Raw genomic sequence first — 19,770 nt, forward strand, 5'->3', positions numbered from 1 at the left:
CCCACAACCATCCCAAAACACCACCATTAACACATTTCTGAAGCTACTGCTTAGCACTGATCAACAGAAATATCCATGCACCACATATGTAGTTTCAAATGTTCTGGTATTCACATTTTTACAAGGGGTAATGAATTTTATAATATAATTTAACAGAAAATACGATCATTCCAACATGAATTCATATACATAATTACTTCAAGAAAATATTTCCTATTTTTTTGTACTACAGCTGCAAAATTTTACTTTCCCAGCACATCTCAGTTCTAACCAGCCACATTTCAAGCGCTCCACACCACATGTGGTTAATGGCTGCCAAGAGTGAGATATGACTGAGTGACTGAACTGAACTGAACTAAACCCTGGACAGCACAACTCTAGACCTGCTGACCTTGTCTGGTCTCCCAGGTGATTAGTCTGCTACCCAGACTAGGCAAGAGGAAAGCAGAAATACCATGACTAGTGGTAGTATTTTCACTTTGAAGGTACGAGTGCATCTACTTAGAAGTCAAGCCAAGATGACCTATGTGATCAGTTGTCCAACTTCCCATTACACATAACACGTTTGAAACTAGCAGCATATAAAAAAGGAAGCATCTGCACACATTGTGTTTAGAGTTTCAGGAGACTCAGGTATGCTACAAAACTTCTTTTTGCCTCTTCAGATCCTTTCTCCTCCCTTTCCCACCTTGCTCTGGGTTCCAAACTGATCCATGGGGTTTCCTGTTGGGTTTGACCAATAAAAGGCATTGAAAGGAAATCTGGAGAGTGGGACAGTCATACCTGTGGGTTTTCCCAGACAGCAGGGTTGTGGTGGAGACCCCAGATACTGAGAACCACGGTCATCCCTGAGAAAGGAAGGAAATAAAAGAGATTGCAGAAAAAAGAGCAAGTTGTAAGCTCCTTTTATACAGCTCTTCAGTAACACTTTTCTTTTTGAAGGGAAAGACTTAGTTCCTGACAGAGTTCTGTGGGCTGTGATAGCTGATGCCAGCAGTGAAGGACCCATAAAAAGATGGGGTTCGGTGGCATCTTAGTTTTCAAATCAATGATCTGTTTAATACCTGATTCTATCGTAAGGCGCTCTTGGTATCATGTCAAAATGATAGCCTGTGTTTATGTTTTCCACTATCCCTAGAAATTGTTTATATATCTATTTATGGACTATAAAGTATCCAGACACAACAGCTTAGGTACATTTAGGAACAAGATTGTACCTCCACTGTGCAGATCCAATGACAAGTTTCTGCTGGTGCAGGTCATACAATGGAAGTAGGGAATTTTGGCAAATGTTCGTGTACTATGAGGATTTTAAAAAAGACAGAAGAAACAAAAATAAAATTTAAAAAACAAAAAAGGAAAAAAGACAGAGGTGAGATAATTTGAGGATTATTTGGTTATCAGAAATAATTTTGGTAAAGTAATTCTAGATTTGTCAACAAAGGGACAGTAAGTGACAGGTTGTTGGTACTGATACAAGCAATCCTGTTGGCTTGATCCTAAGGGCAAGAGTTAATTGAACACTGAAACAGACTAAGTGGAGGGTGTCTCATGTGATCTCTCTGCCTCCCACTTGCCTTGCTCAGATACTTGTGTTGTTCTGAAGAGCATTGGGCTCCAGATGTGGAACCTCTGAGCAAGTTCTAGCTCTGCTCAATGCACTTTGGGATCCCCCAGTGGGTTTTTGGCTATACCAAAAGCATCTGAAAGTGCTCTGTAAACTGCAAAACACATATAAGCGTCTGCTAAGAGCATGTTCCAAGGTGAAAAAGATGAGATAATCTATTTGAAGGCTCTATGTAAACTTTTAAGTGCTGCATACTTACTAGGGTAATATTACTATGATGATGAAGACAAAGACCCTCTCCGGGTCTTCTAGATAAAGATAAAAGTGTTCACTTCCCATGAAGTCTTGCCTGGTCTCAAATGCAGCCAAGCCAGGATTAGCTTAGAAACAATGTCCCATAATGGAAGAAACCCTGAGTTGGGATTTTGGTGATAAAAGTTCAGTTCATAGCTTTGTTTCAAATGACTATGTGCCTTTAGGAAAGTCTCAGAAACCCATATCTGGTCAAGGCATTACCCACTGAGAACTTAACAGGTGCCCAACCCTAAGCCAGCTCTCCTGAGGTTTGTCTTTTGACTCTTCCAAGAGTTGAGAATCCCTCTGGTCTTTTTCACCGTGGTCCCCAGGAGTCAGTGGTCTTTAGAAACTGCTTAGGAAAAGAATGCAAAGACCTGCAGGCAAAGAGCGTCCATCTGGAAAGGTCATGGGCTTGGCGAGTTGTCTGGAAATGGACACAGATGGGGGTGACAAGCGGAGTGACTCCTTAATGCACATTGTGGTGTATGACATCTCACTCAGTTGGTCCCTGTGAGTAAAAAGAGGGAACACAGGGAACTCAGACTCCATATTCAGTTTGTAAATACTGACATATTTTTGTATTCAACCTTTGCTCCTGGTCAAAGTTCTTTTACCTATTGGTTTATGTAACAGAATGTTAAAAAGGAACACTTTCTGCCTCAGGATCAGCTGAGGTCCCAGAGGACAAGGAACAACACAGGTGCTACACATCCTCACCATGAATGCGGAGAAAAGAGAGGGAATCTCCTACACTGATGGTGGGAATGCAAACTGGCATAGCCACTGTGGCAAACAGTATGGAGGTTCCTCAAAGAACTGAAAACAGAGCTACCATTATGATCTTGCAATCTCACTCCTGGGTATATATCTGGAGAAAACTCTTATTTGAAAAGATATATGCACCCCAATGTTCATAGCAGCATTATTGACAAGAGCCAAGATATGGAAGCAACCTAAATTTCCATCAACAGATGAATGGATAAAGAAGATGTGCTATATATACACACAATGGAAAACTACTCAGTCATAAAAAGAATGAAACAATGTCATTTGCAGCAACATAGATGGATCTAGAGATTATCATGCTCAGTGAAGTAAGTCAGAAAGAGAAAGACAAATATATGATATCATTTACATGTGAAATTTAAAATGTGATATAAATGAACTTATTTGCAAAACAGAAACAGACTCACAGTCAAAGAAAACAAATTTATGATTGTGTGTGCTAAGTAGCTTCAGTCATGTCCCATTCTTTGCGACCCTATGGACTGTGACCCAACAGACTCCTCTGTCCAAGGGATTCTCCAGGCAAGAACACTGGAGTGGGTAGCTGTGCCCACCTCCACGGCATCTTCCTGACACAGGGATCAAACCTGCGTCTCTTTACTTCTTTTGCACTGGCAGGTGGGTTCTTTACCACTAGCACCATCAAAGAAAACAAAGTTACGGTTACCACAGGGGTTAAGTGAGGGGAAGAATATTAAAAAGTAAAGTCACTTTGTTGTACACCAGAAACTAACACAACATTATAAGTTCGCTCTACTTGGAAAAACCCCCAAATATCCTCATAATAAAGTGAAGCACTAAACTACTGGTAAAGGATTTGCTGAGAAGATTTCTGAAAATGTTTTGCAACACTTAGCTCATCATATAAATCAAGGAATGGCTAAGGAATAAAGAGAGGAGGCCTCCAAGTTTTGAGAGGGAAAAAAGATCCTTCCAAAGAACTGCTGGAATGCTGGAGTGCTGTGGAGAATGCTGGAGGGGGGTTCCCTTCATATTTAGCAAAGAGGGGATTAAAGAAGATAACAGTAGATGCTCTGGCATGTGCTCCTTAGAGGCTGGGAAGAACAGAATAGGAAAGGCCATGACTCACAACAGACAGAGAGGCAGGGAAAGGAGCAGGGAGAAAGCAATAACCCTATAGTGAGTCCTATGGGCCAGTGAACCAGCAAGAAGGAGAGCTTCTGAACCAGCTTGAAGGACACTCTAAGGACAAGAATTTCTGTGCCTCGTGAATCATCATCATAAAGTCCCAGTGAGAGAATCTCTAAAAACCTCACTGAGAGTTAAAGGAAGCACCAAGTTTAAAGGGCAAGATGGCAACAGTACCAGCTGCCTTCTCCTCATCCTTTCTCCCTCCTAGGACCATTTCTAGAAGGGTCAGTGAGCAGAAGCCAACCACAACCCCCTCTTTATTTCCTTGGGCTACAAAATCACTGCAGAGGGTGACTGCAGCCATGAAATTAAAAGACTCTTGCTTCTTGGAAGAAAAGTTATGATCAACGGAGACAGCATATTAAAAAGCAGAGACATTACTTTGCCAACAAAGGTCTGTCTAGTCAAAGCTATGGTTTTTCCAATAGTCATGTATGGATGTGAGAGTAGGACTGTAAAGAAAGCTGAGTGCTGAAGAATTGACGCTTTTGAACTATGATGTTGCAGAAGACTCTTAAGAGTCTCTTGGACTGCAAGGAGATCCAACCAGCCCACCCTAAAGGAAATCAGTCTTGAATATTCATTGGAAGGACTGATGCTGAAGCTGAAACTCCAATACTCTGGCTACCTGATGCGAAGAACTGACTCATTGGAAAAGCCCCTGATGCTGGGAAAGATGGAAGTCAGGAGGAGAAGGGAATGACAGAGGATGAGATGGTTGGATGGCATCACTGACTCGATGGACATGAGTTTGAGCAAGCTCTGGGAATTGGTGATGGACAGGGAGGCCTGGTGTGCTGCAGTCCATGGAGTCACAAAGAGTCAGACATGACTAAGCAACTGAACTGAATTGAACTGACTGACAACTGCTTCACCCACCTCTGGCTTCCAGACCCAGAGAAGTACTGAGCTGAAATAGATGGAGATGCTCCAAGTGGATAACAATTTGAAGTTTTTATTATTACACTGGACCAGACAGCTTAATCATTGAAATGAGACTGCTCTTGTGATTTAAATGGATGGGAACACTATGAGATTCACTCACAGTTTCACCCCAGTGATGAAAAATACTTGCTCACACAAGTTTGAAGTATCAGTGGGAGAAGAGTAAATTTTTTATTTGATCATAGATGGTCAGGTTGGTTCAGTAAAATGACAGTGTATATTTGGTCTTTTTGCTTCAGGTGTTTTTATTTATTTCTCTGATTATTTATTTTGAATGCAGGCTTTGGCCATTAATTAATGTGAAATTTTAATTTTGAACTCTTTCCTCTTCGAGCTCAGAATATGAAGAGGAATTCTGCTTAACCTAGCACTTTTCATACTTAAGAAAAATAATGTTGTCCATCTCAGCCCGGGTGCAAAAAGATGAGAGGCCTTTTAACCCAATGCAGAAATAGGTTGACGAGCAGGCAAATGGAGATGCTGAACAACTTTCTAACTTTTTTAGAAATTTGCTCTTTGCAGTGTGGTTTTATTAGAATTATAAATTTTTGGACTGTTCTGTACAAATTTCATTAAATGTAATGAAAGGTCATTTTTTATTCTCTATAATATGGTTGCCATTTCTCTCATTAAAATAAATGGTAGCAAACAGATCCTCTGGAGTTTGTTTTATAACCTGGCAAAGATTTCCTTATAGTTTTCACATTTCACATAGGCCAAACAAGAATAAGAAGGCCAATATTTGAGTTGTGTATATACATCTAGCCTAATTGAGGTTAAAATATCTGATTAATATTTGGAAGTGATATACACTGTTTCTAAATTCAGTGAGTGAATAAAAACTTATTAGTCAACACTGCATCTGGTCTATGTAGATTAGACCTTTGACTTATGGTAGGAAACGACTAGTATTTCATTATAAAAAGTGAGATCTCTGCTATACCTATATAAACTCATATTTTCCTTTACAAATGTTCTAATTGAGCTAACTTTTGCATTTGAAACATGGTGTTTTCCCTCTAGTCACTGGGCTGGGTTGTTAGCATCTCTTTCTTTGACCAACAAAACAAATACAATGGCTGCATTTTCCTGGCAAACAGTATGTCTGAGGAGCAAATCTGTAACCTGGGCTTCACTAACAGAAAGATGTGCTCAAAGTCTAGCCAAATGGAGTCGAAGTTTTCCACCTGACTAACTCCTACCCACCGTGTAAGAGGCAGCTTAAATGTCCGATCTCCCAATAAGTCTTCCTGAGCCTCCCATGCCAGATTTGGTTCTGGTCTTCTAAATCTCTGTGGTCACTAATGTGAATCTCTCTCCTTACCCTCACCATGTTATACTGCGATCAACTATATGGGGATCAGACTTCCCTGGTGGTGCTGCGGATAAGCATCTACCTGCCAATGCAGGGGACGCAGGTTTGATCCCTGGTTTAGGAAGATTCCATATGCCATGGATATGGAAGATTTCATAAGCCCATGTGCATCACAACGACTGAGCTAGTGCTCTAGATCCTGCTAGCAGCAACTACCGAAGTCAGCACAGCGCAATGAAGAGTAGCCCCTGCTCGCTTCTATAGAAAGTCTGTGAATAGCAAAGAAGACCTAGCGTAGCCAAAAAGAAATAAATAAATATTTTTTTAAATAAAAAAAAAATATATATGGGGACCAGTCTTCTGTACTGGAATATGAGCTCATTGAGGGCAGAACCCACATCAAATCTGGCACCTTTTTATAGTGCCTCAGTACCTAAAGCTTCCCTGGTGGCTCATCTGGTAAAGAATCTGCCTGCAATGTGGGAGACCTGAGTTTGATCGCTGGGCTGGGAAGATCCCATGGAGAAGAGAATAGCTACCCACAGTATTCTGGCCTGTATAGTCCATGGGGTCACAAAGAGCTGGACACGACTGAGTGACTTTCAGTTGCATTTTCAGCACTTAAATGGTACACACTGTACTTGAGTTTGGCAAATATGGACTGAGAATGTTTATTGTTTTGTTCTAAGTCCAAAGTCCATCCTGAGAAGTGAACAAGGGGATGGGAGAGACCGTCTCAATGAGGCTTAGAAATACAGCTGTTCTCTCAGGTCTTTCAGAAACACAGCCTCACTTGAGTCCTACCATTCAAGCTGTGGATGCAAATCTAGGGAGATCATGTCCCTATTTCCAAAGCACCAGGCCTGAGAGAAAGAGAAATAGGACCTTTTACACACACTGACTAAAAAACAATGAAATAGAAAACTTACGGATAAGTGAGTATAAAAGAAAAAGGGATAATTTTGGGCCCTCTAGAAAAACAGAACAATAGTAGCCTGCCTCTTCTACATATGTATGTATGTATGTATGTATGTATATGTATGTATGTATGTATGTATGTATATGAAACACTATGATCACCAAGAGGAAAGAATAAACCAAAATCCCATGAGGAAAACAAGGAGGAAATGTTTATGGATGCAGATCTTACCAGGTAATGGAAGACCCATCCCCCAGGATGGCTCTGATCTCCTCCCGGCATCTCTCCTGATGCTCCGGGTGCCGAGCTAGCTGGTAGAGGAGGCAGGAAATGCCTGCTGATACAGAGTCATGCCCTGCCAACGTGAATGTTTTCACCTCGGACCATACGTCTGAATCTGTGAAGCTATCATTTTCAGCCTAGAAAGAATAGTGGAGATATTTTTATGCAGTGTCAGTTTACAGATGTTTGAAGCCCCAATCAAAATAATGATTTTAGGGGAAAAAACTGGCTATCAAATAAGAGTTTTCATTTTTATTCAGTTTAACAAATATATACTTTGAGTCATGCTTTGTCCAGAGCATAAAGGAGAACCAAAGACAGATAAGAAAAGCAGGCCCTGCAGTGAGTCCCTGCAATCATTTTGTCAGATTTATCCAGACTTTTCAGCATCTCTTCCTCATTGTTTTATCAGCTTAACCTGTGATTCACTTTCCCACGTTTCCCTGAATTACCATGTATCTTTATGATAATCACCAAATCCTGCTGAATTTGTAAAAAATTTAGTCTTATCTGACTCCCTCTAGTGACAGAATTGTAGAATTCAGTTTTTTAATCTCAAACTGTACAGCACCAACCATCAGTTCAAAAGTACTGTTAAATGTAGTTGATCAATTTTGCTTTTGTCTTCCGTCCTCCCACTCATCTAACTACCCACACAATTAACTAGATACATAAGCAGGCTAAGAATTTGAAAGATTTTGGTTTTTGTCTTCCGTCCTCCCTCTCATCTAACTATCCATGCAATTAACTAGATACATGAGTAGGCTCAGAATTTGAAAGACTTACCTGAGCAGAAAGGACAATATCCAGGAAGTCCCGGTATTTCCTCTTCTGGGTGTTAGCCTGCTTATTCTCATCCTTGAGAGAATTCCTTCTATCCTTGATTAACCTTTCTAGGGTAGAATAAATATTCCCCATTGCCAAAGTGACAGAAAAGTCAATCAAAGTAAAATAAATCACAGAACAAGCCATGACCCCCCGGATAGTTTCAAATCTTGCCTAATTTCCTGAAGTTAGAGTGAGTACATTAATTTAAATAGATTTAATTTATGCATGGGGGATTCCTTGGTGGCTCAGATGTTAAAGAATCCACCTGCAATGCAGGAGACCCAGGTCAGATCCCTGGGTCAGGAAGATCCCCCCTAGAGAAGGGAACGGCTACCCACTCCAGTATTCTTGCCTGGAGAATTCCATAGAGGAGCCTGGTGGGCTATAGTCCATGGGGTCACAAAGAGTCAGACATGACTGAGTAATACTTAATTTATGCAGATGTGTATTTTACCATCAAATGACAACTTTTGTTCAAAGTTCCAAAGACAAACACAACAGACAAAAATATACTTTATATAACTAAGTAGGCAATATAATTAAAATATAAAAAAATGTAGGTGCAAGTAACCAATCATTCTTTTCTTTCTCAGTCTAATTTTTCATTTTCATGGAAAAATTATCACATGAAATGGAATGAAAAGAAAAAGACCAGCAAAGAAATGCCAACCTATATATAACTGAAAGGGCTGAAAGGAAAAAAAATATGGAACAGAATGTTTAAAATTATAACCCAAGAAAACTTTCTGGGAATAAGAGAAAAATTAAATCTACATATTAAAGGATTCATACTATGCCTGGAAAAATTGAAACAGAATAACCAATTCCAATATATATATATATATATATATATCCTAATAAAACTACTTGACATTAAAGGCAAAGAAAAGGAAATTCTCACAGATTCTAGACAAAAATATCAAATGACTTTAAATGATGACAAATTAAGCTAGCATCATACTTCTCAAGAACAATAAGAAAAACCAAGACAAGGTTAGAGTATTTAGGAAACACTCAAGGAAACAAAGTGTGAGGCAAAATTTTTATCCAGGAAAACTATCCTTCATGTATCAAGTCTACCAAAGAACTGTTAGAAACTTATATGAACTCAGAAAATGCTTTGCTCATGAAGCCCATCTTGAGGAATCTACAGGGGATGAGTTTCATCCAACCAAGAAATTACTGGAAAAACTTTATTAAAATAACTGAGGTGGGCCTTTCAAAGATTTAATTCTAGATATCAGAATAAAATAAGGATAAAGATGTGGACAAAAGAGTAACACATAAGCATTAAAAGTGAAAATAATGCTACTAAAAATAAGAGGAGTAGGGAGGGAAAAAGCTGGCTTAAAACTCAACATCCAAAAAACTAAGATCATGGCATCTGGTCCCATCACTTCATGGCAAACAGATGGGGAAATAATGGAAACAGTGGCAGACTTTATTTTCTTGAGCTCCAAAATCAATGCAGATGGTGACCGCAGCCATGAAATTGAAAGACAGTTGTTCCTTGGAAGAAAAGCTATGACAAACCTAGACAGCATGTTAAAAAGCAGAGACATTACTTTGCCAACAAAGGCCCGTATGGTCAAAGCAATGGTTTTTCCAGTAGTCATGTGAGAACTGGACCATAAAGAAGGCTGAGTGCCAAGGAATTGGTACTTTTGAACTGTGGTGTTGGAGAAGACTCTTGAGAGTCCCTTGGACTGCACGGAAATCAAACTATTCAATCCTAAAGGAAATCAATCCTGAATATTCACTGGAAGGTCTGATGCTGAAGCTGAAGCTCCACATCCACCTGATGTGAAGAGCCAACTCATTAGAAAAGACCCTGATGCTAGGAAAGACTGAAGGCAAGAAGAGAAGGGATGACAGAGGACAAGATGGTTTGATGGCATCACCCACTCAAAGCACATGAGTTTGAGCAAGTTCAGGGACATAGTGAAGGACAGGGAAGCCTGGCGTGCTGGAGTCCTTGGAGTCCATGTGTAAAGAATCGGACACGACTGAGTGACTGAACAACAAATATCAGCAATCACTTTAAACATCAATGGTTTACTACACCAATTAAAAGACGAAGAAGGTCAGAATGCACCTAAGAAACAAGATCCAACTGTATGTTGTCTATAAGCCCACCTTAAATACATAAAGATACACATAGATTAAAAGTAAAAGGATAGAGAAAGATATACCATGCTAACTAATCAAAAGAAAGCTGGAGAAGCAATATTAGCTTCAAACAGAAGAGATTACAGAGAAAAGAAAATATTAGGGATAAAGAAGAGCATTACATAATGATAAAGGGGTCAATTATCCAAGAAGACAATGATCTTTAATGTGCATGTGCCTAACAAAGAGTCTCAAAATGCATGAGGCAAAAAGTAATAGGACTCAAGAAGAAATAAATAAATCTACTATTATAGTTGGAGACTTCAATATCCCTCTATCATAATGGACAGATCCAGCAGGTAGAAAACAAGCAAGGATATAGTTGAACTGAACAATATCATCAATCAACTAGATCTATTTGACAACTATAGAATATCTCATTTAACATTAGAACACTGACCAACATAGACCATATTTGGGGCCATAAACCATAATCTAGACTTTAAAAAATAGAACTCATAGGATGTATGCTTTCAAACCACAGTGAAATAGAAATCAGTAAGGGAAAGATAATGGGAAAACTCCAAATTATTTAGCAAGTAAACCACACACTTCTAAATAACACATGAGTCATAGACGTAGTCTCAAGAGAAACTTAAAAAATATTTTGAATTAATGAAGATTCAAATACAACTAATCAAAATTGTGAGATGCAGTGAAAGCAGTGCTTAAAGGGAAATGTATAGCATTAAAAGAATTATCAGAAAAGAAGAAAGATCTAAAATCAATAATCTAAGCTTCTCCCTTGGGAAACAAAAAAAGAAGAAAAAAATTAAGTCCGAATTAACTAAAGGAAAAGAAATAATAAAAATCTGAGTAGAAAGCAATAAAGTTGAAATAAGAAATAAAGAGACAAAATCAATGAAAACAAAAGTTGGTTCTTAGAAAAGATTAATAAAGTTGATAAATCTCTAGCCAGGTTAATGAAGGAAAAGAGAAAAGATAAAATTGCTACTATTAGATATAAGAGGAGCCATCACTTCTGATCCTATGGATATTAAAAAGAGAATAAAGAAATATTATGAAAAACTCCATGCTTACAAATTGATAACCTGGTTGAAATGGGTCAATTTCCTGAAAGACACAATCTACCAAAAGTCAAAAGAGAAATAGCTAATCTGAATAGACCTTTGTCTATAAAACAGTTTGAGTCAGTAATTAATAACCTTCCAAACCAGAACAGACCAGACCTAGTTGATTTCCTTGGTGATTTCTACCAAACATTTAGGAAAGAAATCCTGCCAATTCTCTACAATCTCTTCCAGAAACATAGAAGCAGAGGGAGTACTTCCTGACTTATTTTATGACACCAGCCATTATTCTTACTCCTAAACTGAGACAGGCCTGGGAACTGGGACCCTTTGCTGCAGGGCTGAAAAGCTTGTATCTGGACACATCTTTTCTTAAGCTACAATATATGAAGAAACTATATGGGACTAAAAATTATTGTGTGCATGTGCAGTTAGGGCAAACTCTGAACCAAAAGATATAAAAAAGGAAAAACAAAACCAAAACCCATCTGCCGTTTCTGAAGGACCTGGAGCAAAAACTGGGTGTCAGGAGAAAAAGCAGGGTGCTCTGCAGGGCCCCCCGGACTCAACAACACAAAGGATGGGCAAACCACCTAAACTACCCTTCCAGCCAGACCTCTGGACACACTCCTGTCGTCACCCCATGTAAGAAACAAGCTCAGCCACCCGCCTTGGGGACCAAGAAAGGGAGCTTGTCACTTGTTTCTGCTCCCTCCGGGAGCCCCAACGCAGACTTGACTGAATTTCTTGTCTGGCTTCTAGTCAATTTCTATTGCTTGGGGAAGACTAAGAACCCCAGTGGGTATTAAAACCAAATAAAGACATTACAATAAAGGGAACATTTTGGAGGATAATTTGGTGGATTCTTACAAAACTAAACTCATCCTTACCATTCCATCTCTAATCATCCTCCTTGGTATTTACCCAAAGGAGCTGAAAACTTAAGTTCACACAAAAACCTGTGCACAAATGTTTATAGAAGCTTTATTCAAAATTGTCGAAACTTTGCTTTTTGTAAGCAACTAAGATGTCCTTTAATAGGTAAACAAACTGTGATACACTCATAAGTGAAAGTGAAAGTTGCTCAGTCGTGTCCAACTCTTTGCGACCCCATGGACTTTACAGTCCATGGAATTCTCCAGGCCAGAATACTGGAGTGGGTAGCCCTTCCCTTCTCCAGGGATCTTCCCAACCCAAGGATCGAATCCAGATCTCTCGCATTACAGGCGGATTCTGTACCAGCTGAGCCACAAGGGAAGCCCTCACACAATAAAATATAATTGAACAATAAAAATAAATGCACTATCAAGCCATGAAAATACATGGAAGAACTTTAAATGCATATTGCTAAGTGAAAGAAACCAATCTAAAAAGGTTACATACAGTGTGATGCCAGTTAATGACATGAAAGAGGCTGAACTATAGAGACAGTAAAAAAATTAGTGGTTGCCAGGGGTGTGGCACAAAGAAAAGAGGGCTAAGTAGGTGGAGCACAGGGGAATTTTAAGGGCAGTGAAACTCTGCTGTATGATACTGTAATGGTGGAAACATATCACTACATATTTGTCAAAATCCAGAGAGTATACACATAAAGAGTGAACCCTAAACTATGGACTTTAGTTAATAATAATGGGCTCAAGAGGGCTTCCCTGGTGGCCCAGTGGTTAAGAATCTGCCTTGCAACACAGGGGACACCACTGGTCCAGAAAAATCCCACATGCCAGAGGCCAGCTAAGCCCATGTGCCACAACCACGGGCCCTGTGCTCTGGAGACCACCAGCCACAACTACAGAGCCTAAGTGCCGCAACTACTGAAGCCCAGGTGCCTAGACCTTGTGCTTCTCAACCAGAGAAGCCGCTGCAATGAGAAGCCCACGGAGCACAAAGTAGAGAGTAGCCCCTGCTGGCCACAACCAGAGAAAGCCCATGTGTAGCCGTGAAGACTCAGCGCAGCCAAAAATAAATAAATAAAATCAATAAATATGTATGTAAAATAATAATGGCTCACCGGTTATAAGAAATACACCATAGTTATGCAAGATGTTAATGAGGGAAAGTGTGGATATAGGCGGCGGTGAAGAAGTAGCAATATATGGGAACTCTGTGCTTTCTGCTCAATTTTTCTATAAGCCTAAAACCCCCTGAAAAATACCTTATTAATTAAAAAAACATACTACAAAGTCTCTTTAATTGATTCAGTGTGATTTAGCACACAAATAGATAGACCAACGGATAGAAAAGAAAGTGAAGAAATAGGTCCAAGTACATATGAAGAAATAGGTCCAAGTACATTAGAATATGATAAAAGTGGTTATCTCAAACTGACTGGAAAAGATGGAGCTTTTTAATAAATGGTAATGGGACAATTGGATAATCATTTGGAAATATTAGAGCAACTCTATCAAGAGTCCTACTATCATCAAGTGGGTATATGTCAGGGATGCAGCTAAACATCCTACAATGCACTGGACAGTGTCTCACTGTCTGGATAACAAAGACTTAGCTAGCCCCAAATGTCATTAGTGCCATAGTTGAGGTATTCTGGAATAGGGGAAGGCTTTTGACTATCACTCAAAATCTAGATGCAGTAAAAGAAAATATGAATAAATTTGACTAATTGAAAAATTTGAAATTTGAAGTTTTTATTTTTGACCAATTTAACATTTAATTTCCCCTTAATGTTCTGCATTTTGTTTTTTCATCATAATTATGCAATAGCAAGAGAACGTGAATAATTTTTTTTCACTAAGTTCTGTGTAGATGCCTCCAAATCCACTCCTGTTTCCTCCAATATTTAAACACTAATATTTTTGGTGTGGGCCATGATACAAACAAGTTCGATAACTACTGCTATAAAGAAAACCCATTTGTATATTAGATGATTTCTAATCTGCTTATCCATATGTCCTTATAATATCTATATTTGTGTGAGTCCATATGTATGCATGTGTAGGTGTGTGTTGCAAGTTTCTTGGAACAAATATATTTTATATTTAACATATATTCAGTTCCAGGCACTGTCTTAAGTGCTTTACATATATTAATATATTTAATCATCATCACAAAACAATGAGATAGGGTTTTTTTTAATCTTCATTTTACAGATAACCCTGAGACAGAGCAGTAACTTGCCCAAAGTCATACTGCTACTCAGTGGTGGAGCTGAGGAAGGATTAATTAATGGCCTGATAAATATTCTCTATTTTGGTGTTCATGAAAAGTAGTGTTGAATTGCTTAAAAACTTCATCAATTTCAACTTTTACGTTTATGTTTTGCTAAAACTATTTATTTTCGAATGAAGCTTCTTTTATTTTTTTATTGGGGTAAGAATGCTTAACAAGATCTACCTAGTTTAAGTGCACAATATTGTTCACTATAGGTACTAAGCTTTACAGTAGATCTTTAGAACTTATTCATCTTGCATAACTACTTTATACCCATTGGACAGTCCCCCAGGGGGGTCCTTTTTTGGATGTACGTCCATGTTTGCTCTGTTCCTCCGTTTATTCCTGTTGCCTGAATATTTTTAGCCTGTCATCACTATGACAATCACTATGCAAAAAGCCATGCCATGTATGCTATAAAATGTTAAGTGCCCACTTGCTATGTTACCTTTGTATTAATATAAACTGCATATAATAAAGATGATGTAATATATAGAAAGGGCTTCTCTTGTGGCTGGTAAAGAATCCGCCCACAATGTGGGAGACTTGGGTTCAGTCCCTGAGTTGGGAAGATCACCTGGAGAAAGGAAAGGCTACCCACTCCAGTATTCTGGCCTGGAGAATTCCATGGACTGTATAGTCCGTGAGGTCGCAAATAGTCGGACACACTGAGTGACTTTCACTTTCATCTATGTAGAAAAATTCAGATAAGACTATTACTGTGGATGTAGCAAACTCTTGTACACAAATTGTTTCATTTGAGCAGTGTTCCTATAAAAGCTCCATTAAGACAAGAATTCTTTCTCTTTTCACACTGAGAACTGTTGCTCTAGAGAGACACAATACAACTATGACAGTATATGGACTTGGACAATCCAAACTCAAGAAATACCTGTATACTGATGCAACATCTTGTTTATCTTCCGCATGCGGTGGCCCAGAGGGCTTAATTTGAAAATTAGGTCATAATGATAAAAGAAATTGTACACGCGTTGCATAAGGATATTGCTGCCTTCACCTGTTGCTTTTACATAATCTTCATGGGAGCTAGAAGAGAGAGTGGGGAAAATATGTCAGTAAATGACTTAGATAAGGCAAACGAGGCTTTATTTTTCCCCTTCCTGTAACTGACCCGTCTGTTTGGCAGTTGGTTTCCCAGCTGAAAATACATTTCATGAGTACGTCCAGGGTCATCAAGTCGATGTGCTCATAGATATCCATAAGTGTATCCTGAGAGCCACAAATCTTCTCCCACTTATCCTGGCACAGGAAGTCAAGGTCAACATCATCATCATCATCAAAAAGCTTTTATCTGAAGGCTCCTCCCTGACGCTTCTCTTACCATGTGACAGAGACAATTCTGACTTAGCAGGGGTCGAAGGGCATATAGGTGAATGTTAACCTGAAATAGCTGCCCCTTATTTCACCAGTAAAATGGGTTTATTAAGGCACAGCAAAAAATTGAAATTCAGGACATGCAATCATGGTGCGTGCATGCTCAGTCATGTCCAACTCTTTGTGACCCCATGGGCTGTAGCCCACCAGGCTCCTCTGTCCATGAGATTTCCCATGCAAGAATACTGGAGTGGGTTGCCATTTCCTCCTCCAGGGGATCTTCCTGACTTCAGGGATCAAACCCACGTCTCCTGCATCTCTTGCACTGCAGGTGGATTCTTTACCATTGAGTCACCTGGGCAAGTCAGGAGAACAAAGGACAGGAACAGTTATAGAGGAGAAGGGGGAGTTGGGGGAGCTGTTATAAACAAAGAGTCCATTGAAGGAAACTGGGAAATTAGAGTGCAGTGGTTTTTCATTGTCCAAGTTGTGATAGTCTCATTAACCAGGCTGTTGCAGGTAAGGAGAAATTCTTTTCTTTTGCTGGAGAACAAAGTAGCAGCCTTCTTCCTGTTGGACATACAAAATTAGGTTTCTTCCGATTGGGTCTGCAATTGACCTCTAGTAGTAGGATGTGAGAGCTCCCCTTTCTGGCTTCCTGACTCCATTTTAAATGAGATTTCTGTTTACTAATTTTCACATAAATAAGCCAAGTGCTTACTTGGCATGAGGAAGGGAAAAACGCACCCAACCAAATGAGAAAAAGCATGGAACAAACCAGGTATCTGGTAAATGGCTGAGGTAAGTATCTTTGGCCTTCCAATTATTATCACCACTCTTGTTTTAGAACAGATCAGGGTTCCAGTAAAAGAGATAATCTCACACAAGAGCCATAATTACAAGGGTTCTCCCCAGGGCTTCCTCCTTCTTCAGTCCCCAGATTGCTAGATACCCCACCTATCACTACTCTCAACCATTATAGCTACACTTAAAAATAAACTTGGAATTAAAAATAATTTTTTTGGACTTAGAAGTGGGGAACAGAGGTAAGCAGTGAATAGGAGCAGCTGCTGGGAGGTGGCTCTCAGCCAAGCACTGCCTGCGTTCACTCTACTTCTGCCCCCAAATGACCCACTTCCACTACCCAAAATGTTTTATGGCTTAAACTGTCTCAAAGTTACCAGCTGAAAATGTATTCCTCATAATAAGCATTCTTCGTGTAAAAAATACAAATAAATCTACATGTTTTAAGTTTAGATCAAGCTCTATTTGTTGAGCACCCAAGCCTACAGCTGGGTGCTAAGGATTTGGAGGCCACAGAAAAAAAGGCAAAGAAATTAAAAAAAATCTTTTACCCAAGTGTCAATTGTTTAGTCAGTTGCTTTCATCCTGAGGGCTTCCCAGGAGGCACTAGTGGTAAAGAATCCACCTGCCAATGCAGGAGACGCAAGAGACACGGGTTTGATCCCTGGGGTGGGAAGACTTACTGGAGTAGGAAATGGCGACCCATTCCAGAATTCTTACCGGGAAAAGTCCATGGACAGAGAAGCCTGGAGGGCTACAGTCCAGGGGGCTGCAAAGAGTCGGACATGACTGAGGATTATGTAAGTTTTACTGAGTACAAAAAGTGAGTTTGCTAATACAATATTGTTCATCAATTATATTTCAATGAGAATTCTATAAAAATAAATAAAATAAAATGAAAGCTACAGGAATACCAAAAAAAGGGAGTCTAGAAGAAATAAGAACAAAAGAGGCTCTCCAGAGATACTTTGCAACAATTCAGCAGAGGAGGGGCTGTAAGAGGAGTCTTGGGGAAATATGCAACTGAGAAGCAAGAAAGATAGAAATGGTTCATCAAACGGTTGATAAACTCAAATATCACCACAGGATGATTTGCAATTGTGCATAAAACTGCACAGCACCAGACTTGGAAAGCATGCCCCCTTCCTCTCTAGCCTGTACTTCTAGGTTTCTGCCTTGAGAAAGCACAATGGACATTTTAATCACAATCCCAGTCAATTTCAGTTTAAATCTGCTTTTATGAGTTTGGCTGAGGACCCAGCCAACCAGGTAGCAACAGTGGTTCTCTTTTGGGAAAGGGATGGGTTTGCAGATGTAGGTGGAGGGCAACTTTGGCTCTGTTTGTGGTGTTTGAAGTGTTATGATGAAAATGTATTAATGAATTACTTGTCTTATTTTCAAGTGTGTACAATTTAAAAATCAAAAATATGCCATGTACAAGGGGAATTTTGGAATAGAACTCATTTATAAATCAGGGACCACCCACAGGAATAATCTGCAACATCCTTCTGCCCCTTTGGAAGAGCATAGGTCGGCTCCTAATGATACTCCACTACCTGCAAGAGGAAACACATCTGCGACTTCAGTGTAGACACATTCTTTCTAGGTCCTTTATGACCTTCAAGCAAGTCTATTCCAACCTTCCAACTTTTACTCCTGCTAACTCATTGTGCCTAAAATGCCCTCATCCATGTTATCCACATGTTCAAGTCCAGCTCATATTTCATAGTAAATTTGAGTCTCCTCTGAATCTGAAGCTAATATAGCTGCTTCTAGTTTCCTTACTTGTCACCACAGCACTTATTATCTGAATCTTACGACTTGGTACTTGGTTTACTGCCATAAGATCTCAAAATATAGCTAAGATGGATGACCAGATCTTCATCTTCTTTTATCACCCAAAGAGCAACAGCAAAGACTTAAACGACACTCGTTGCTCGGTGGGTACTTGTACACTAGCTAATTTCTAGAAATCATCCCCTTGACTTTCACTACCCACTAAACAGATATCTGATACATTCACTGTACTATTTTGCAACACACCAGAGCACTTTTATCCCTTCACTTACCAGCATGATGTTCACAGATTGAACCATCACCTCAACAAACGATTTCAAGGTATTAAAATGGAATCCAGGAGTTAGTAGGCGACGGTGCTGAAACCATTTGGGTCCACTCAAATTCACTAGTCCTTCTCCTTGAGAAATAAAAGGCACAAAACCATATTCCATTTTATTAGGTGAGATGGGGAAGGACAGGTGAGGAACACAGACATCAGGGAGTGCCCGTTGGTACACTGACAGTGGTGACACAGTGGAATGTCAAAGTGGTGCTCGTACATTAGGGATGGAGTGAGTTTTGATGCTTACACCTGGGATGGATGTATTTAGCACTGTAAGAAAGACCCTGAGTTTTGAAGCTGGATAAGCATGCTAATCCTGAAATCACCAGTTACTATCTGGTAGTAATTAAGTCATGTAACCTCCCTGGAGTTTGGTTTTCTCAATGAGAAGCTGTGATAATAAATACCTACTTCACTGGGTCACTGTGCAGATTAAATAAAGGCATATACATAAGGCACCTAGCTTGGTCTCAGTAAAGGCACAACAAATATTTATCTCCTCTCTATTCCAAACCAATCCATAAACTGCTGTCTGAACACAAAATTCACAAGCAACTAGATAAGAGGTGTAAGTCTGTCTTCGGCTATCCTGTCCTTCAGTGTTGGTCTGTGCTTCACATCTATAAGTGATACTAAGTGAAAAGACTCATCAAACCTAAGGGCTCATAATCTTCTGTTACCAGAGAGGTAAAGATTTGGCTTTAAAAGGACCTTAAAGTTTATTAATATACAATTGCCGTCATTCATTGCGTGCTTATAACATGCCAGGCTTGCAACAGATACATGCTCCAACACTGATACAATGCCAGCCATTACACTAAAATGGCTAAAATGAAAATGTGTTTCATTCAATCCTCACAATAGCCCAGAGATGCTACTCTCATCTTCATTTTCAAAGATGAGGAAACAGAGGTTTAGAGAAATTAGACGACTTCCCCAAGATCACTCAACTAGTAAGTAGGGATAGGGGAAGGGCAAATTCAAGTAATCTGAATCCAAAACCTATATTCTTTCATTTAATTCCTTCCTTGTCTAACATAAATGCCAATTATA

The 19,770-nt window shown here is 39.4% G+C and overlaps 1 protein-coding gene across 1 annotated transcript in view; it reads right to left on the minus strand.

The window, feature by feature from the left end:
• CYP4X1 (cytochrome P450 family 4 subfamily X member 1) overlaps nt 1-19,770 on the minus strand; it is a 40,897-nt gene that overhangs the window by 1,589 nt on the left and 19,538 nt on the right. Inside the window, exons 4-10 of the mRNA XM_020868728.2 lie at nt 18,665-18,792; nt 15,589-15,716; nt 15,349-15,503; nt 8,050-8,156; nt 7,213-7,400; nt 2,239-2,372; nt 784-848 (exon numbers count right to left, since the gene is read on the minus strand). Of these exons, the coding sequence (XP_020724387.1) occupies nt 784-848; nt 2,239-2,372; nt 7,213-7,400; nt 8,050-8,156; nt 15,349-15,503; nt 15,589-15,716; nt 18,665-18,792 (905 nt within the window). The remainder of the gene's footprint in view (nt 1-783; nt 849-2,238; nt 2,373-7,212; nt 7,401-8,049; nt 8,157-15,348; nt 15,504-15,588; nt 15,717-18,664; nt 18,793-19,770) is intronic.

Source organism: Odocoileus virginianus, chromosome 5, assembly GCF_023699985.2.
Source record: "Odocoileus virginianus isolate 20LAN1187 ecotype Illinois chromosome 5, Ovbor_1.2, whole genome shotgun sequence".
NCBI classification, from domain to species: Eukaryota; Metazoa; Chordata; class Mammalia; order Artiodactyla; family Cervidae; genus Odocoileus; species Odocoileus virginianus.